The sequence below is a fragment of the Cyclopterus lumpus genome, chromosome 19, assembly GCF_009769545.1.
Source record: "Cyclopterus lumpus isolate fCycLum1 chromosome 19, fCycLum1.pri, whole genome shotgun sequence".
NCBI classification, from domain to species: domain Eukaryota; kingdom Metazoa; phylum Chordata; class Actinopteri; order Perciformes; family Cyclopteridae; genus Cyclopterus; species Cyclopterus lumpus.
The window spans coordinates 17,748,367-17,768,187 of NC_046984.1; the positions used below are offsets into that span (position 1 = coordinate 17,748,367).

The following is a 19,821-nucleotide window of genomic DNA, read 5'->3' on the forward strand; positions in this document are numbered from 1 at the left end:
GCAGTCGATAAGAGACCAGAACCTCGGGAGGCGGTCGATGAGCCTAGAACCTCGGGAGGCGGTCGATAAGAGACCAGAACCTCGGGAGGCAGTCGATAAGAGACCAGAGCCCAGTAGAGGCCAGACCAGAGACCAGAGCCCCGTACAGAGACCAGAGACCAGTACAGAACCCAGTACAGACGTCAGACCAGAGACCAGAGCCCAGTAGAGGTCAGACCAGAGACCAGAGCCCAGTACAGAGGTCAGACCAGAGACCAGTACAGATGAGCTGTTGACAGATTCCTCAGTAGCTTCATAAAAATGTTGCATAAAAAAACATCAAAGAGAAGTTAACGCAATAAGACTTTTAATCATTTTTGCGATTCACATAAATAAACGTCTGAGGCATAAAATGTGAAACATAATGCGTCAGACGTTAGTAATAAATGATTATTGCAGACAAATGTTTGTTTACATTCAATCAATCGAGTAAAAAAAGAAAAAAGGAAGATTGTTATCGATCCAAACTTAAACTTTGGTGCTGATTTAACCACCGAGTTGTGAACCCAGTGTAAACACATAAGTGCAGTAAATAAACAACAACAACAACAAATACTTGTTCCTGAACCCTGAGCACCAATCGTAGGTTTCAAGTTCAGTGCAAGAAGATAAAAGATAGAAGAGCCTCGTGGGAGGCGACTGGCTCTGCTCACTTTATTACACCAATACTACCTTTAATAATAATAATAAGGTAGTATTGTTCATTTAATAAAACTTAAAGCGCCTAGCAGTAGGGCCGAGTGTCGTCTAAAAGAATACAATAAAATAAATACTTTAAAGTGCACTTGTGGAGACATTTTGATCCGACTTCAATCAATATTTTAAATGTGTAATAACACGTTTGTCATATAATAATATATACTTTTCATTCAAACTGAACAATTTGGTGTATGGAGATAAAATTGGTCAAGATTTATAAATTTGTAATAATGTAACAAAGTTGTAAAAAACAAAGAAACAAGGGAGAAAATAAACATGTTGGCCGTGGTGTAAAACAGCTGTTCCACCCACAGAACACATATTTAATAATGTTCCATGTGAGCTCAACTTTAACAGGAAGTGAGCCGCTCTCAGCTGCCGGGCCTTCGGGACAAAGAGGCATCTTTTCCAAAAGCTCTTCGGTGTCACGCGTTCGATCCCCCTCTTCCGTGGTCAGACCCGCATGCGAGACCTGATCCTTTCACGCGAGCCTGGGGCTTCGCTCTGAGGGGAGGGGGGCCGGGATTGGCCGGGGGGCCGGGAGGAGGCGTGGCCGCCTTCCACCGGAAAAGAACAAAAGATGCATTTTACTAACATACACTTGTGAATTATGTCGAGTCGTGAGAGAAAACACGAGAAACATGAACGTTTAATTTAAACGATGAAGAGTTGTGAGCGCGGCAGCAGGAAGTGACTCACCTGAGGTTTACTCAGAGGGGGGAGGGGTTTGGATGGAGGTCGAGGTTTTGTCTGGTGAACAACAACAAATATCTTGTGTTGGATTTTTCAATTATGAACACAAGAAAGGCAAATAATGGGTGTAAATATATATATACATATATATATTTAAATAAATAAATATATATTAAAAAAATATATATATATATAGAAAATATATATATAAATATATATATATTTAAAAAAAAAATATATATATATATATATATTAAAAATATATATATATAAATAAATGTAAATATGACAGTTGATACATATTTAAAGGTTACAGTTCACATTCATCACTTCTCATTCTACCCTTTTAGACATGTGTGTGAAATTGCTATAATTAAATAAAATAAGTGTTTGGCGAGGTCACGGTGATCTTTGACCACGAACAATCTAATCGGTTCGTCCTCGAGTAGAAGACGTTCCCCCCGGGCGTCTTCCACATATCGAGAACGGACCCAAGGAAAACAAACATTATGAATTCAGCTCCGGTGGCAGATTTGGTGTTGGAGGGTTATGGAGCTCTCCGGTTGTTTAAAAACTAATCGCTGTTGTTTGTTCTGACTCATCACACAGAAATACTCACTAGAGCACCCAATGTGGATCCATCCGCCATGAAAATAGTCCCAAAACTACAGTCGGCAGCCGTTTGAGGACATTTCTTATTGAATTCAACTTTTCTTTATGTTATTAATGTTGTAATGAGAGACACATTGTTGGTCATTTCGTGGGATTTGTTGACAACAACAAACACCCAGACTTCTAAGAAGTCGCTCAGCACATGAACACAGATAGCGATCTTCGCTCTACTCTGAAAGCGATCCTCAGTCTTAATATCCTCAGTCTTAATATCTTAATATCACGCTGTAATATCACTTCCGGCTCCGTTCGTGTTTCATCGGCGGCTGGAAGGAGAAGAAAAGCGGTTCGTATCTTTGCATCTTTGCGTCTTTGCGTCTTTACCTGCGGGGCGGCTCTGCCGGGGCTCGCGGTCCCGATCAGGGGGTTGCAGGCCTGCGTCGCCGTGGACTCCATGAACGTGGGCGGGCTGATCTGAGGCCTGTCTTTGCCTCCCTGCTCCTGGAACATGGCGTTCAGCCGGTCCGGGGCCGAGTGCACCTTCCTGGGGAGGCAAGAGGAGGCGTTGAGCCGGGCGGCCACCGGGGGAGGGTGCGAAGGGGAACCGAGCCGACCCACCTTTTGGAGGTGTAGGTGTCCATGTTGTCCCTCTTGCAGCACAGCAGCCCCGCGGTCACCGCGGCGACGAGCAGGAGGACGGAGACGGCCGCGCACACGCCGGCCACGACCCCGCTGTGACCTGGGAACGCTGCAATAACATCATTCACTTATTATTTATTTATTTATGAACACCTGCACGGCGCTCTAATCCAAGATGGCGACTATCTTTATTTAAAACACGTGGCAACATACCGATTTTATGTCATAATATAATATAATATATACTTTTCATTCAAACTGAACAATTTGGTGTATAGAAATAAAATGTGTCAACATTTATAAATTTGTCAGAATTTATAAATTTGTCAAAACTTGTAATAATGTAAAAAAAAGATCTAATTTGAATAAAAAAAGTCGTAAAAACAAATAAGAAAAAATAGATATTTTGGTCGTGGTGGTGGAATTATGACAAACTGTAGAATGCCTCTAAAAAACAGAAGATGACATATTTCCTCATTTTCTGAAGTATTTCAAAACCTCAGTCTGCACAACGACTCTTCCTCCTCCTTTTACTTTATTATTTCTATAGTTTATAAACTATTCTTAACTTTTAAGTCTTTTCACTGAGCTCAGTTTTTAAATCTACAGTCTCCGGAAAACTTGACGCTGGAAGAAATCGGAGCTCCCTCGTGATGAATCATTCATGTTTCTGACTGGACGGCTGATTCATGGAGCTGGTGTGTGTGTGTGTGTGTGTGTGTGTGTGTGTGTGACCCAACCCCCCCCTTTGTAAAGTGGGCGTACCTGGAGTTTCATCAGCGTACTGGATGCTGCAGAACGGTGGAGCCCAGCCCGCGTTGCAGTGGCACGCCTTCTTGTGGTCGCACACCTTGAGGATTCAAACGCATTCATAACTTATTCATTCAAACCTCCGGAGCAATTTTTTATAAAAGATTAAAAAAAGAAAGGGGAACTCACCCCGTTGTTGTTGCATTTCTTTGCACATTCATCTTTTTTCCCGTAAACTGACATGTCCACGCACCGGTAGCCGAGGCAGACCTGCCGACACATGTGACTGAGTGAAGCGTCCAGCGTAACACACACACACACACACGCACACGCACACGCACACACACACGCACATGCACACGCACACACACACACACACACGCACACACTACCTTATCGGGTCCACATCTGGTTCCATTTGGCACCATGTCCATGTTCCTGGTCTTATCGTCGTCCACTGCCAGCTTACATTCGATGCCGTGCACGTTGTACGCCGCCCTCTTCCCCGTGATGGACTCGCCCCCTCCGCCACAAAACATAGATCCACACATGAGATTCCTACACACACCCCAGATAAAAAGAAAAGGATAAAATAGATCAAGAACTCAGCCTTAAAAACATAAAACATTCAAAGTGTTTTTTATGTTCTGCTTTTCAGGACACGAGCCGGGGCACCGATGCCGATACGTACGATGGAGCGCAGGCGGCGTAGCCGCGTGCGTTCCTCCCACAGTTCGCCCCTTCTTCGCCGCGGGCGTTCAGGTTGAAGCACACGGACGGGCCGACTGTGGCTCCTGAGGAGAAACCATGTGGAGAGTTAACCACTCGAATTACGGCGTAGATAGATAAAGTTGTAACCGTCTGTAACCGGTTAGGTTGTAACCGTCTGTAACCGTCTGTAACCGTCTGTAACCAGTCTGTAACCGGCTGTAACCGGTTAGGTTGTAACCGTCTGTAACCGGCCTGTAACCGTCTGGGTTGTAACCGGCTGTAACCGGCCTCTAACCATCTGTAACCGGTTAGGTTGTAACCGTCTGTAACCGGTTAGGTTGTAACCGTCTGTAACCGTCTGTAACTGTCTGTAACCGGTTAGGTTGTAACCGTCTGTAACTGTCTGTAACCGTCTGTAACTGTCTGTAACCGGTTAGGTTGTAACCGTCTGTAACCGTCTGTAACCGTCTGTAACCGGTTAGATTGTAACCGTCTGTAACCGTCTGTAACCGTCTGTAACCGTCTGTAACCATCTGTAACCGGTTAGGTTGTAACCGTCTGTAACCGTCTGTAACCGGTTAGATTGTAACCGTCTGTAACCGTCTGTAACCGTCTGTAACCGTCTGTAACTGTCTGTAACCGGTTAGGTTGTAACAGTCTGTAACCGTCTGTAACCGTCTGTAACCGGTTAGGTTGTAACCGTCTGTAACCGTCTGTAACCGTCTGTAACCGTCTGTAACCGGTTAGGTTGTAACCGTCTGTAACCGTCTGTAACCGGTTAGATTGTAACCGTCTGTAACCGTCTGTAACTGTCTGTAACCGGTTAGATTGTAACCGTCTGTAACCGTCTGTAACTGTCTGTAACCGGTTAGATTGTAACCGTCTGTAACCGTCTGTAACTGTCTGTAACCGGCTGTAACCGGTCAAAGACGCCGTTTACGTCCCTGAAACTGTCAGAACTGGCGTGTGAATTCCTGAGTTTGGTCACGTGACCTTTTGACCGAGCAGGTGCAGAATCGGAACCGGAGAACCAAAGCGAAGCGTCGGGTGTGTGTTGTGGAGAACCGGGTTCAAACCCGTCCGCTTTGCCCCCCGAGCACAAAGAGACGGATTTATTATTTTTAAGTCGATGCAGAGACTCTCCTGTATTTCTGTGAGAGCGCCATTCATCAAACCTTCTGAGGTCCTTTCATGCAACACAAACGCACACTATTGAAGCGGTCTTGTGACGGTTCCCTCCTCCTCGGTTAAAGAACAGTGTTCCCCGTTGTTCCCCCAGTGTGAACAGAGGGTACCTGGTCCAAACAGCCTCCAGCAGTGCTGCTGGTGCGTGGGGCACCGCCCGTCGTGGCAGTAGCCCCGGGCCTCGCCGCAGGGCTTGCCGTTCATCTCGAAGGCGTCTCGGGGACAGTCCTCCGACGCCCCGCTGCAGTATTCAGGCAGGTCGCAGTCGCCGGCGGACTCTCGGCACACGCTTCCTGCCAGTCGGAGCTGAGGGTTAAAGCAGTGGATTAAAACACGAGTTCCAGAGCTGTCATTAGAGGAAGGATGTGGTGAAGCTCAGGATATCACCCTCCACTTCCTGTTATTATTCAGAGAAACCTTCAGTTATTAGTCTGTTTGTTTGGGCCAGAAATACACAAACAACCATTGGATTCATGATCCCAGAGGTTGAGTCCTACCGACTGATGCTCTCCTTACACCTCCGCTAGTGCAAACGTTAAATATCTCAACTTCTACCGGACGGATCGGCACAAAGCTGTTTACTCGTGCATGATCCCCAGAGGATCAATTATAAAGATGAGTGAACCAATATTGGATGGATTGTCAATATATAAAATATAAAATATGGTATATTCATGTCACTTACCTTTTTTAAAACATTTTTATTCGTCTAATACTTTGGTTCATGACCAAATACCTGCAGACGAGTGAGTCCCATCAGCCTCAGCTGCGCTCACACGGTAAACGTTGTGCTGGGATGTTCTCGTGGTTCAGGTGAGCGCCACTCACCTGGCAGCGGTCACAGCATCGGCCGTGAGCGCACTGGGATCCTTCGGTCAGGCGGCACGTCGCGGCGTCGCAGCAGCTGTTGTTGCATTCCTACGGACAAACACACGTTTGTGTGTTGAAGGTTCAGTGGAAACAAGAACGTCGTCTCTCTGCTGCGAGCAACAGGAAAACTATTTGACTTTTTGGAGGCCGAACTCCGGCTCCGCCTTCCCTTTTTATTGGCTCACAGGAAACCGCGCCAAGAGATCCCAAATGGTGTCTTTTCCTCCCACGGAGGATATATTTAAACTGAGAGGAATCGGTTCCCCGAGCCTCGACTGAAAGGTTTTTTTTACCTCCGCGGCGCCGCAGTCGCACTCCTCCCCGGGGTCCACCAGGGCGTTCCCGCAGCTCGGGCCCCCGGCGACGCTCCTGAAGCCGCCGGGTTTGGACAAGCAGTCGGGCTGAGCTCGCTCCATGAACTCGGAGAGCTGCTCCACGCTGCAGCCGCTGAAGAACTTTGGGAACTCTTGGTTCCCCGTCCTGAAGAGGAGCAAAGAGACGTTGACGAGTGTTCATGAAATATGATACCGCGGCGAGAGAGAGAGAGGCCTTCAGGTTCCTCACCGGAGCTTCCCCGCCATCACGCAGTTCTCGCTGCCGTAGGACGGACCGCACAGGCAGCCGGTGTCGTCGTGGGACAAGCCGAAGTTGTGTCCCATCTCGTGAGCGATGGTGGAGGCGAGGCCTACCGGGTTTTCGTGGTGATCCTGAAAAGAGAAACGCGGGACTCAAATTCAGCGGGATGCAAAAGGTGGAGAACAGCGACAGCATCCATGGAAGAGAAGTATTTTTTAGATCACCTGATTGACTCCGCCAGAGTTTTCGGTGCACATGGCGAACTTATTGGCCAGCCCGACCGTGTCTTCGTCGAAGTCTTTGCCGCTGCGGAGGAACAGAGTCAAACATCGGGGTCAAAGTCGGCCACCTCGCTTTGTTCCAACGTCTGCACGAGACACCGAGGTCCTCACGTCACGAACTGGGCGTTGTCGTGGTTACTCCTCCGCAGGAGGTCGGCCTTGCGCCACAGGAGGAAGTTGTCCAGCGTGGTCTCCGAGTTCACGTCGACGTCGATGTGGTCTTTGTGTGTCCACAGCTCGAGGCCCACCAGCACCACGCGGATGTTCAGAGGGCGGTACAGCTGCAGGCGGGGGAGGGGCAGGTTATCGGGGGAGGGGCAGGTTATCGGGGGAGGGGCAGGTTATCGAGGGGGGGGGGGGGGGGGAGAACTGCCGGGGACGACGGTTACCTTGTCGACGTGATTTACGACTCCGAGGACGCGGGACTTCGTCTGGCTTCCGTATCGCTGACACTAGAGGAAGAAACGCCATCAGATTCAATCGTTTACTTTCTTTCTCTCCTCGGTGATCCGGTTCCTCCTGGGGAACCTCCAGGTCTTCCAAGGCCGGATCAATGATCTGGGACCTGATACCTGTTCAATAATACCTCTGAAGGGAGGCGGCCCGATCAGATCCCAGAACCACCAAAACCAGCGTCTCTACTCTCGTTCAGCCGGCAGCTCGTGAGGGAGACCACCCTGAGGACCCTAAGAGACCACCCTGAGGACACCCTGAGGACCCTAAGAGACCACCCTAAGAGACCACCCTGAGGACCCTAAGAGACCACCCTGAGGACACCCTGAGACCACCCTGAGGACCCTAAGAGACCACCCTGAGGTCCCTAAGAGACCACCCTGAGGACCCTAAGAGACCACCCTGAGGACACCAAGAGACCACCCTGAGGATAATTTCTACATTATCGTACGATATAATATAAGGACATGGCCTCGATCATTATTATCGTACGATATATGGACATGGCAATAAGTTCTACGTCATCAACCTACAGAATTGTAAATGCTTACCTCAGTATTGTCGACCACCACAAACAGCTCGACAAACTTCTGTGGACCTGCGATGGGTTTAGTTTTCTGAAGGAATGACGCAAACAGAAAGACGACCGTCACATTGATATTCTCAAATGGTCAACCGTAAACCACAAAGCCACGGCTCCTACCCACGATCTGGACCTAAAGAGGCCAGCGAGCCGAGGGCCCCGGTCCTGGTCCAGGTCTTGGTCCCGGTCGTAGAGCGCGGTGGAGTTGGAGCTGCCGCTGATCTTCAGGTGCTCCTGTCTGTAAACTGCATGCTCACCATCATCGGTCCGTCCCAGAGGCTCAATCAAGTAAACCTGCTGCCGGGTTCTCACAAAGCCACTGCAAGAAGACAACGAGAAGACAACGAGAAGACAACAAGAAGACAACAACAAGACGACAACGAGAAGACAACAAGACAACGACAAGACGACAACGAGAAGACAACAAGACGACGAGAAGAAAGCAAGAAGACAACGAGAAGACAACAAGAAGACAACAAGACGACAACGAGAAGACAACAACGAGAAGACAACGAGAAGACAAGACAACAAGACGACAAGACAACAAGAAGAAAGCAAGAAGACAACGAGAAGACAACAAGAAGAAAGCAAGAAGACAACGAGAAGACAACAAGAAGAAAGCAAGAAGACAACGAGAAGACAACAAGAAGAAAGCAAGAAGACAACAAGAAGAAAGCAAGAAGACAACGAGAAGAAAGCAACAAGACAACGAGAAGACAAGACAACGAGAAGACAGCGAGAAGACAACGAGAAGACAACAAGACAGCAAGAAGACAACAAGAAGAAAGCAAGACGACAACAAGAAGAAAGCAAGAAGACAACGAGAAGACAACAAGAAGAAAGCAAGAAGACAACAAGAAGAAAGCAAGAAGACAACGAGAAGACAAGACAACGAGAAGACAGCGAGAAGACAACAAGAAGACAACAAGACAATGAGAAGACGACAACGAGAAGACAATGAGAAGACAGCAAGACGACAACGAGAAGACAACAACAAGATGACAACAAGACGACAACGAGAAGACAACAAGACAATGAGAAGACAGCAAGACGACAACGAGAAGACAACAAGACGACAACAAGACGACAACGAGAAGACAACAAGAAAACAACAAGACGACAACGAGAAGACAAGAATACAACAAGACAATGAGAAGACAACAAGACGACAACAAGACGACAACGAGAAGACAAGAATACAACAAGACAATGAGAAGACAACAAGACGACAACAAGACGACAACGAGAAGACAACAAGACAACAACAAGAAGACAAGACGACAACAAGACGACAACGAGAAGACAACAAGAAGACAACAAGAAGACAACAAGAAGACAACAACAAGACGACAACGAGAAGACAAGAATACAACAAGACAATGAGAAGACAACAAGACGACAACAAGACGACAACGAGAAGACAAGAATACAACAAGACAATGAGAAGACAACAAGACAACAAGACGAGAAGACAACAAGAAGACAACGAGAAGACAACAAGACAACAACAAGAAGACGACAACGAGAAGACAACAAGACGACAACAAGACAATGAGAAGACAACGAGAAGACAACAAGACAATCAGAAGACAACAAGACGACAACAAGACAATCAGAAGACAACGAGAAGACAACAAGACAAGTAGTAATATGATTAGATTCCTTAAATTCAAAGCTGCCTTCACATACGCAGACTTCAAAAATGACTAAACATCGTGAAGAAACACATTTCACAAATATCTGAGAAATCTTTACTGGAGATAAAACCAGCGGAAAATTACCAATAGGAAGTTTGAAGTTGTCTAACATTACATCATGTGTGTGTTCTTACCTAGTGTGTGTGTGTGTGTGTTCTTACCTAGTGTGTGTGTGTGTGTGTTCTTACCTAGTGTGTGTGTGTGTGTGTTCTTACCTAGTGTGTGTGTGTGTTCTTACCTAGTGTGTGTGTGTGTTCTTACCTAGTGTGTGTGTGTGTTCTTACCTAGTGTGTGTGTGTGTGTGTGTGTTCTTACCTAGTGTGTGTGTGTGTGTGTGTTCTTACCTAGTGTGTGTGTGTGTGTGTGTGTTCTTACCTAGTGTGTGTGTGTGTGTGTGTGTTCTTACCTAACGCCCGAACAGATCCCAACGCTGACTGAAGAGTCCTCGCAGCCTTCAACGTGTCCGTGGTAGAAGCAGTGATCCTGGATCAGATCAGAGACAAGAGGCGGTCTTTGTTTTATTGCCGTGACATTATGAATCATTTAGGGATGTTTGATCTTCATCACGTTGGGGAAATGAGAAGTTTCACTTTTATGAAGGACCAAATAATCACTTTTGCAGATACAAATGTGCCATTTATTTTAAATATTAATTTCTGTACAGGAAAATCATGAATAACTACATATTATTATCTCACCTATTAACCCTGATCATCAGTTAGGTGGAGAACAATAATAATAATTAAAGCTGCCTGTCGCGTAACCCCGATATTCTTCCGCCAGTAGGCGGCGCGGCGACTTCGAGTGAAAATAAGCTCGTCGATATCTTCAGGCCGCGACTTGTAACAAGCACGACAAGTTTGGGGCAGATTAGAGCAAGTCTAGTTGAGCCACTAGGGGGCGCTTTGAGAATGTGAACAGATACATGCACCATGTGTCTCTACGTGAAGTCTAGAACACGTTGTGTAAATTAAAGGTAAAAAAAAAAAAGGCTTTTATCCCACTGCACCACCAGTTGGCTGAAATTTTTTTTGCGGAACTCGTATAGCTAGAAAATATTAGTGTCTAAAACTTGTCATTTTATTTTTTTAGTCGGTGTTCCAATGACAATTTCGAATGTTTCTTCTTGGAAATGTGTTCAGGGCTTGACTGGCATCATGCATGATTATCTTTGGAAAGATCGGTTTAGTTAAAGCAACAGTCTCTAGCATAACCAAGCACAGGAAGTGGGATTTTATTGGAATTATTTTAACGACAAGTGAGAGTGGGTGAAAGCGAAGTTTTAATCATGCTCAAGGCCTTCTGATCATCCTGGAAAGAAGATTGAAGTCGATCGGAATTTTTCTGTGGGAGATAACGTTAAATGTATAACGGCAAAAACGAGAGAAAAAACGCGAAAAACGGGCAACTTCGGCGAATTATTGTAGCGCCCCCTGGTGTTCAAATCGCACAAGATTTGTTTTGCAAGTTAAGGCATGCCATGTGCACTTAGGAACAATGTTTCACGTGATTAGTCCCAATAATGTTGACGCTATGATAATTGAAAAACAAGACACGCCCCTAAGATGTTCATTGGACCATAGATCTTTACCACAATGAGCTATAAAAGAACGGTTGACACATTCTACGTCATCTGGCTTCAATGATTTGATTGATATCAGGTGTTGTTGATTTAGACCAAGCATGTAGTTAAGAAAGTCAATTAGGTGTTTTTCACAAAATTCAAAATGGGAGAAAATCTAAGTAGACGGAGCTTAGGGGTCTGAGAGGGTTTTTTGTAGAGCAGGTGAACATGTGTGAAATATTTCAAGTCAATCGGACATTCTGGGTGAGGGGCGTCGCCGGTCAAAAAGGGGGCGCTAGAGAGCAACTATGAATTAAAAAATTTGACTCCTTGATCAGATGGCTATTTTCACCAAGCCTGACAAGCGTGCCAAATATGGTTAGTTTTAAAAATGTCTATGTGCCGCAGAAATGCTCCCAATGTAGACGAAGCAATCTCAATAAGTGATGAGGAATCTGCAGTAATTAACTTACATACGTTCATTAACTAACAATTGTTTTCATCACTTCCGAGAAGTAATTTCTGCCCCTTTAATTTTGATTTAATATTTCATATATGCGCGTTTTCTTGCTCTGCTGTTGGTAGATAGTTGGCTTTTTTTAATAAGTGATGATTGTAAATTTAGATTTTATGGACCCAGGAAATCTTTTGTAATTTTTTTATTATTATTATTATAAAGCCATATATTTTTGTACGTGAAAGGAAATCTTGCGACACCAACAGCTGTGTAGTAAGTTAACGCTTCAGAGGGAATGAAGTCAAAGTCTCACCTGGTTTGGAGACGTCGTCACGCGTCGTCCGTCTCCTGAATAGTGGGTTTCCGTGTAGCCTCTCCCAATAAGATTCCTACAAAATAAAAGTAACTAAAACAGGTTCTCTTTTGTAAATATTAAAATACATGGATGTAAAATCCTAATGAGGCGTGCCACAATAAATACACTATCGACGTATTGAAGGTTTTATGGATATGCCCTCTGTCAACATATTATTGACTCATCTTGCAATATAATTTTTATTTTACTATGTCTCATGTTTGCACTTTAACCCCATGCTGTTGTAATCCTGTACATTTCCCCACTGCGGGACTAATAAAAGGATTATCTCTCTGATCTTATTATTTCTTTAACATAAGTTCACCAACATTTTAGCCAACAAATTTAATGTGTAGTTTTATTTAATTTATTAAATTAGTCTGATATTCTTAATATATATAATTGACCGGATTTACATTGCATTATTATTTTAATTTTAATATAATTATATCAGCGGCATGGTCTTTGAATGACAAATATATTATTTCTAGTTAGTTATTGTGACAGGCCTTATTCGAATTGAAAAAAATAAAGATATTCTATCAAAAACAAACGATGTTAACCTGTTTTTCTCCAGGTGGATTGTGTGGCTTCTCCCTTCAATGGTCAACTCGTACTGAAGCGCATCAGGATAAAGCTGTTGAAGATACTCGATCAGCCACACAAACACTTCATTTCTTTTGTATCCTCCTGACTGATGTCTCAGGTGAGCTCACCTTCTGGTCCTGCAGGCTCCTCTTCGCTCTCCCCGGGAGCCTCTGAGGTCGGACCACCTCGTACTTCTCCACGTGAGACAACATCCCCGACGTCTGCACGATGAAAACTACACACGGCCAACAGGCGTTATTCAACTACACACGGCCAACAGGCGTTATTCAACTACACACGGCCAACAGGCGTTATTCAACTACACACGGCCAACAGGCGTTATTCAACTACAGACGGCCAACAGGCGTTCAACTACACACGGCCAACAGGCGTTATTCAACTACACACGGCCAACAGGCGTTATTCAACTACACACGGCCAACAGGCGTTATTCAACTACACACGGCCAACAGGCGTTATTCAACTACACACGGCCAACAGGCGTTATTCAACTACAGACGGCCAACAGGCGTTCAACTACACACGGCCAACAGGCGTTATTCAACTACACACGGCCAACAGGCGTTATTCAACTACACACGGCCAACAGGCGTTATACAACTACAAACAGCCAACAGGCGTTATTCAACTACACACGGCCAACAGGGGTTATTCAACTACACACGGCCAACAGGCGTTATACAACTACACACGGCCAACAGGCGTTATACAACTACAAACAGCCAACAGGCGTTATACAACTACAAACAGCCAACAGGCGTTATTCAACTACACACGGCCAACAGGCGTTATTCAACTACAGACGGCCAACAGGCGTTATTCAACTACAAACAGCCAACAGGCGTTATTCAACTACACACGGCCAACAGGGGTTATTCAACTACACACGGCCAACAGGCGTTATTGAACTACACACGGCCAACAGGCATTATTCAACTACAGACGGCCAACAGGCGTTATTCAACTACACACGGCCAACAGGGGTTATTCAACTACACACGGCCAACAGGCGTTATTCAACTACACACGGCCAACAGGCATTATTCAACTACAGACGGCCAACAGGCGTTCAACTACACACGGCCAACAGGGGTTATTCAACTACAGACGGCCAACAGGCGTTATTCAACTACAAACTGCCAACAGGCGTTATTCAACTACACACGGCCAACAGGGGTTATTCAACTACAGACGGCCAACAGGCGTTATTCAACTACACACGGCCAACAGGCGTTATTCAACTACACACGGCCAACAGGCGTTATTCAACTACACACGGCCAACAGGCGTTATTCAACTACAGACGGCCAACAGGGGTTATTCAACTACAGACGGCCAACAGGCGTTATTCAACTACACACGGCCAACAGGCGTTATTCAACTACACACGGCCAACAGGGGTTATTCAACTACACACGGCCAACAGGGGTTATTCAACTACAGACGGCCAACAGGGGTTATTCAACTACAGACGGCCAACAGGCGTTATTCAACTACACACGGCCAACAGGCGTTATTCAACTACAGACGGCCAACAGGCGTTATTCAACTACACACGGCCAACAGGGGTTATTCAACTACACACGGCCAACAGGCGTTATTCAACTACACACGGCCAACAGGCGTTATTCAACTACAGACGGCCAACAGGCGTTATTCAACTACAAACAGCCAACAGGCGTTATTCAACTACAGACGGCCAACAGGCGTTATTCAACTACACACGGCCAACAGGCGTTATTCAACTACACACGGCCAACAGGCGTTATTCAACTACAGACGGCCAACATGCGTTATTCAACTACAGACGGCCAACAGGCGTTCAACTACACACGGCCAACAGGCGTTATTCAACTACAGACGGCCAACAGGCGTTCAACTACACACGGCCAACAGGCGTTATTCAACTACACGACCAACAAGCATTAAACATTCACACTGGAGCAACTTTTAACTGTTTTGATCCGTTTGATGGACTTCTAGGAAGGAATCAACACTTCCTGCTTTTTAAAAATGATGTTCATTTAAATATATTAACATTAAACAAATACCTAAATTAGACTTGTCAGACAATAATAAAGTACAGGAAAAAAACGGGAAAACAACAAAAAAGAAACCCATAAACAAAACAGCAGACAAATAAACCAAACAGAAACAAAACATAAAAAATCAATTACATTTTTTTTTAAACTGCTTAAGTGTCCTCTCTGCAGAGGTGAAAGTACATTAACTCAAGTACTACTTTACTTAAGTGCATCCAACTTATGCTACCTTTTACTTCTCTAGTCCCTAAAAACATAATTGTAATATTCTTACCTAATAACTTGTGTACAAATTATTCTCTTTTTAAATCATCTTTGAAGGCTCCATAATTTAACACTTCACATAGTGAGTACTTTACTACTTTTGCTGGTAAGCTTTTGTATTTAACTCGAGTATAATTCAGAATTCCGAACTGTTACTTTTAGTATGTTTACAGTGTGCTAGGCCTTTTTTTTACTTAAATGGTTTGACAAAAAAGTGGCAAAGATTTGTATTTAAATAAAATGTCTGTAAAGTCACCATCCAGTACCACTGATTAAAGTTGTGTCTTATTTATATATTTCTGTATTACAGTTTTTCTACATTGATTGCACACAAAAAAAGAAGTAAACTATGCATCCATTGCAAAGTTTACGGCAAAAAAAAAAAAGAGAAGTAGCTGCAACAATTTATGTGAATGTCCTTGAAATGACGAACAAAGCAAATTGTCTTATTATTAAATACCCTCTTTTTTTTTAACAATTCAATACTTTATAGCCATATTAACACGTGTGTTAGAAAGAGGAAAATAGTCAAAGGCACTCACTCAGAGCACGTTACACATTAAACAAAGTTGAAAACTTAATTAAACTGTAACAGTTCAGCTCCACACCTTCTTTCTGTTAATAGTTGTTTTCATTATATCTGTTTGTCTATTAACTCTCTTGTCATTTCAGACCCGGTCATTCACACCTGATCGTCCTTCATTCCCTTCACCTGGTTCTCACACCCATCTCACCTGCAGCCCATTCCCTCGATAGTCACTCACTACTTAGGTTCCTCTGACAGATTGTCTTGTGTGTTGAGACCAAGTTCTCCAGCGTTCCATAGTCTGTGTCCCTGTTTCTGTCTGTTCTGTTCCTGCTGTTACTCCAGTAAAGGATTATTATTTGCCTTCTCTGTTTTGTCCATTGTGCTTGGGTCCCTGGTCTTCGATCCGTGACATAAACAAAGTTGAAAACTTTGTTTAATGTGTAAGCATCAAACAAATGGGTAAGATAAAATCATAAGAACACAAAGATAAAGAAAACATTAGCACCTGTAGTGGATTTAGCAACAACAGAAGAGCTTTAAGGCCTGCAGCATATACGAGAATGGGTTTAATACTCATACGTTTTATAAAGAAGGAAATTAAAAAGGCGAGAAGGGTCCTTTAATAATCCTGACATTATGCCAAACCACACAATTATTGCGTGTAATGATGTTCTCTGCTGCTCTGCAAACATGCAACAAACTACCCCTGTACTTTATTTTTTATTTAAATTGTCTTAAAGGAGAAAGTATCTGGTGTCCTTTGAGAGAACTTATGGTGAGAGTTTGTCCACTTGTTGAATATTATTGTTGTTTGAGACGGTACCAAACCCTGCATAGTAATGCATTCATAATAAGCGCATTGACGGCTTCCTATTCAACCTTTTCCTGTCCAACATCTTGGAACTCTTTGCCGTTTTTAATCTTTATATATTAATAAAGTTTGCAGTGGAATAGTTCACCTACCGCACGTCAGCCACAGTGAGACCATGTTCGCTCCCGGGACGGTGCGCTCTGCCCGGGCGCGGCTGCTCGTCTCCCCGTCACCGGGAGTCGTCCAGAGCGGCGCTTTCCCGGAAGCTCCTCCTACGGGTGATTCTTATCTTCCGGCAGAATATGACTTGTCAAAATAAAAGCACCGTACTTAACGTTCACTAGTTAACATTTTACAACCAGAGACGTTTTAAAAAAAAAAAAAAAAAAGTTGATATAGTGTGAGAAATTCTTAAAGTAAATGTGTAATTTAAATGATAATTCTTAATAATAATAATAGCATATTAAATGAAACGTCAACGGTCAGACCTGTGCTCTACGGACCGGAAGTAGTATTCAGCAGTTGACGCTTCACTCGTTGAGTCACAAAAACGTGTTTAAAAAAAAAAAAAATATATATATATATATTAAAAAAAAAAATATATATATATATATATATATATATATATATATATTATTAGGGCCCGAGACACGACGTAGTGGGTCGAGGACCTATTGTTATTCGAATGTTTATTATTATTATTATTATGCTGGCACTTGGCAAGGGGAAAAGAGGGTCATGGCCTAAAGTTGCATACTTCAAAATGTCCACACATATCAGAATCGGTGAAAATACTTCTCTGATTGGGGTGTCGGGAAAAAGTCGAAAAAGTACCCTCGACGTGGGTGAATTGTCGAGGGCCCGATCAATGCTGCTCGCAGCTTTAATTATCATTAAAGTGAAAGCTGCAGGTCAGCTGAGACCCTCAGCTCTTTTAAATATATAATTTAGATAGTAATCAATTTCTGCTTATTATTACTGCATTTGATTTCTTAAACTGCACTGCAACTTTTTATTCTATTTTTTTTTGCTTTTTTATGTTTTACTGACCGTTTTTAATACTTAATTGAATGTTTAATTGTATTTTAGTCTTCTTTTCTTTTGCATTATGTTTTGATGCTTTTAATGCCTTGTTGTTGAAATGTGCGTCACAAATAAACGTGCCCCTTCTTGCCTCACTACTGCTGCTCTACTGTGGTCATTATTTCTGTTGCGTTTGAAGCTGATCCACAGAATGTTTACAGAGGATGACCAAGATAATCTGATGAGAGATGTAATCAAAGCAGACCGTCTTGTAAAGTACAAGCTCTTTGACTTATAGATTGTTCCATTGTTTTCTTTGTAATGGTGCATGTAGTTAAATTGTGCCTGGAATACATTTTCGGGGAATAAATGGAAAAAATTGTTATAATGATTTAGTTGTTCACATTTAAACTTATGTAAACACAAATACCCAATTTAGTGTTAAAAATAAACGTTCATGTTTCGTAAGACAACACTGAGTGTTAGATATTTAACACGACCCCAAGAAAAGGAGCTTTTTGAAATGCACTGCAATGAGTTACAATCAGACCCACAGAAGTTATCCGGGTTTGGTTTAAAGAGAAATTCAGCCTGCAGTTTTGTCATCTTTGAAAATACAAAATTCTTTGGACGTAACGCACAACATTCTTGAAGGGGTGGCTCAGTACGAGATGAAGTTATTGTAAAACCATCTTAAACAATGTTTTTGTCAACGCTGACTACGGGTACTCGGAGCAGACGATCGCCCTAAGAGGATGCACCTGGACGGCAGTGGCCATGACTCAGGACTCCGCTACGCTCAAACATTACTTTGCCTTTTGGTGACTTTGCTGCTTTTTACTGCAGATAATCATCATATCTTCTCCATCTGTTACACTAGGCATGACTGTACATTTAAAGCAATTCATAATGGAACACCATGAATTGTTCAAACTGTTGTATGCACATAGACATCACTTTATGATACACTAGCCAGCCTGTTTGAGAAACATTGGACCTTTGATATACATGTGGGGCATGAGATTGGAAGCAAAACACATGGCTTTTAAAAACACTCTAAAAAACTTCAAGAATATGACTAAATCTATCGCAAAAAAACATAAAATGTCCACAAGATATCATTGGGAGACATCACCTTTAAACCACATTGAGGATGGACCATTGAAACCATTCGTGGACAATAGTGACATGTTTGCTGATGGGACAGAGTACAGGGCTGATCATTTGCAGGGTGATTGATCCTAATGTGCCTGGCTTTTGCAGAATAAAGAAGATATTTTTAGTAGACAGTGTTATCTACTTTGAAGTGAACAAGCTTGTGGTTGACCATTTTATTGAGCCTGTCCATCAAGTGTGTGAAAGTGATGAGAACGATGTAACTAAAGCAGACCGTCATGTAAAATACAAGCTCTTTGACTTACTAAGTGCTTATGGTGAAGATGACAGCCTATAGATTGTTCTATTATTTTCTTTGTAATGGTGCATGTAGTTAAGGTTAATGATTTAGTTGTTCACATTTAAACTTATGTAAACACAAATACCCAATTTAGTGTTAAAAATAAACGTTCATGTTTCACAAGACAACACTGAGTGTTAGATATTTAACACTATGCAAAGGGTAAATTTAACCTCGGAACCTGAGTGGATTATATTAACACCGGCAGTGTCATCTTACCACTATACAAGTTCATTTCATACTTCCGATTTTGCTGTGTAGTGACAGAAAGTTATAGGTTGTGTACTTTTATATTTTGTAACTAAGTATAAAAAGTTAAGTGTAATTTTTGAAATTAGTAAACTGTTAAAGATTTGTCACTGTATAAGTCATAACAAGATCTAGGTTAATACATTACATTCTGCTCCCACTGGGGCATTCTTTGCATATTCCAGACTGACTGTACTTGGTTCTCATCGTTTTAACAAAGAAATTAAATCCCTCGGGATTTCATGTAAAAATAATCATTGAATAAACGTTTGTTCTGGATTCATCTTAATTTAATTTTTTATAGAAGAAAAATAGACAAATATTGCATAGAAGTTGTATTGGAATCAGTGTTTTGGTTTATTTGCTAAGTCCTTTAGCAGCACCTAGTGGCGATTGTGAATAGCTGCACTGAGGAGGAAGTGAGTTTGTAACTATACAGATTAACAGGAAGTGGGTTTTTTTGTGGTACTTTTAGTCAATATTTCAAAATGCCGAATTTTACATTTATATGGCTTGTAAGAGCCAAAGTCAAACAAATATACCTGCGCAGTCTGCTTCATTATCAGTAATAGTTTGTTGGTTATACTAGTCCTCCTTTGTTGTCTCAACTCGGATTTAGGTTTGTACAACTTAAAATGTATTGTTGGTAGTACTAAAAAAAACTATTTTTATCG

General features: G+C 43.0%; 1 protein-coding gene across 1 annotated transcript; it reads right to left on the reverse strand.

Moving 5' to 3' along the window:
- Positions 1-329: 329 nt before the first annotated feature.
- LOC117748344 (zinc metalloproteinase-disintegrin-like 2d) lies at positions 330-16,683 on the reverse strand. The gene is made up of 22 exons (XM_034558002.1): positions 16,572-16,683; positions 12,881-12,987; positions 12,728-12,801; positions 12,123-12,198; positions 10,195-10,271; positions 8,212-8,410; positions 8,060-8,125; positions 7,445-7,507; positions 7,167-7,336; positions 6,999-7,080; positions 6,763-6,905; positions 6,492-6,678; positions 6,157-6,246; positions 5,439-5,634; positions 4,124-4,226; positions 3,825-3,990; positions 3,622-3,702; positions 3,448-3,532; positions 2,662-2,791; positions 2,428-2,587; positions 1,438-1,488; positions 330-1,295 (listed from the first exon to the last, which is right to left on the reverse strand). The coding sequence occupies exons 1-22, from the start codon at positions 16,594-16,596 to the stop codon at positions 1,164-1,166; spliced, it is 2,463 nt and encodes an 820-aa protein (XP_034413893.1). The 5' UTR covers positions 16,597-16,683; the 3' UTR covers positions 330-1,163.
- Positions 16,684-19,821: the final 3,138 nt, after the last annotated feature.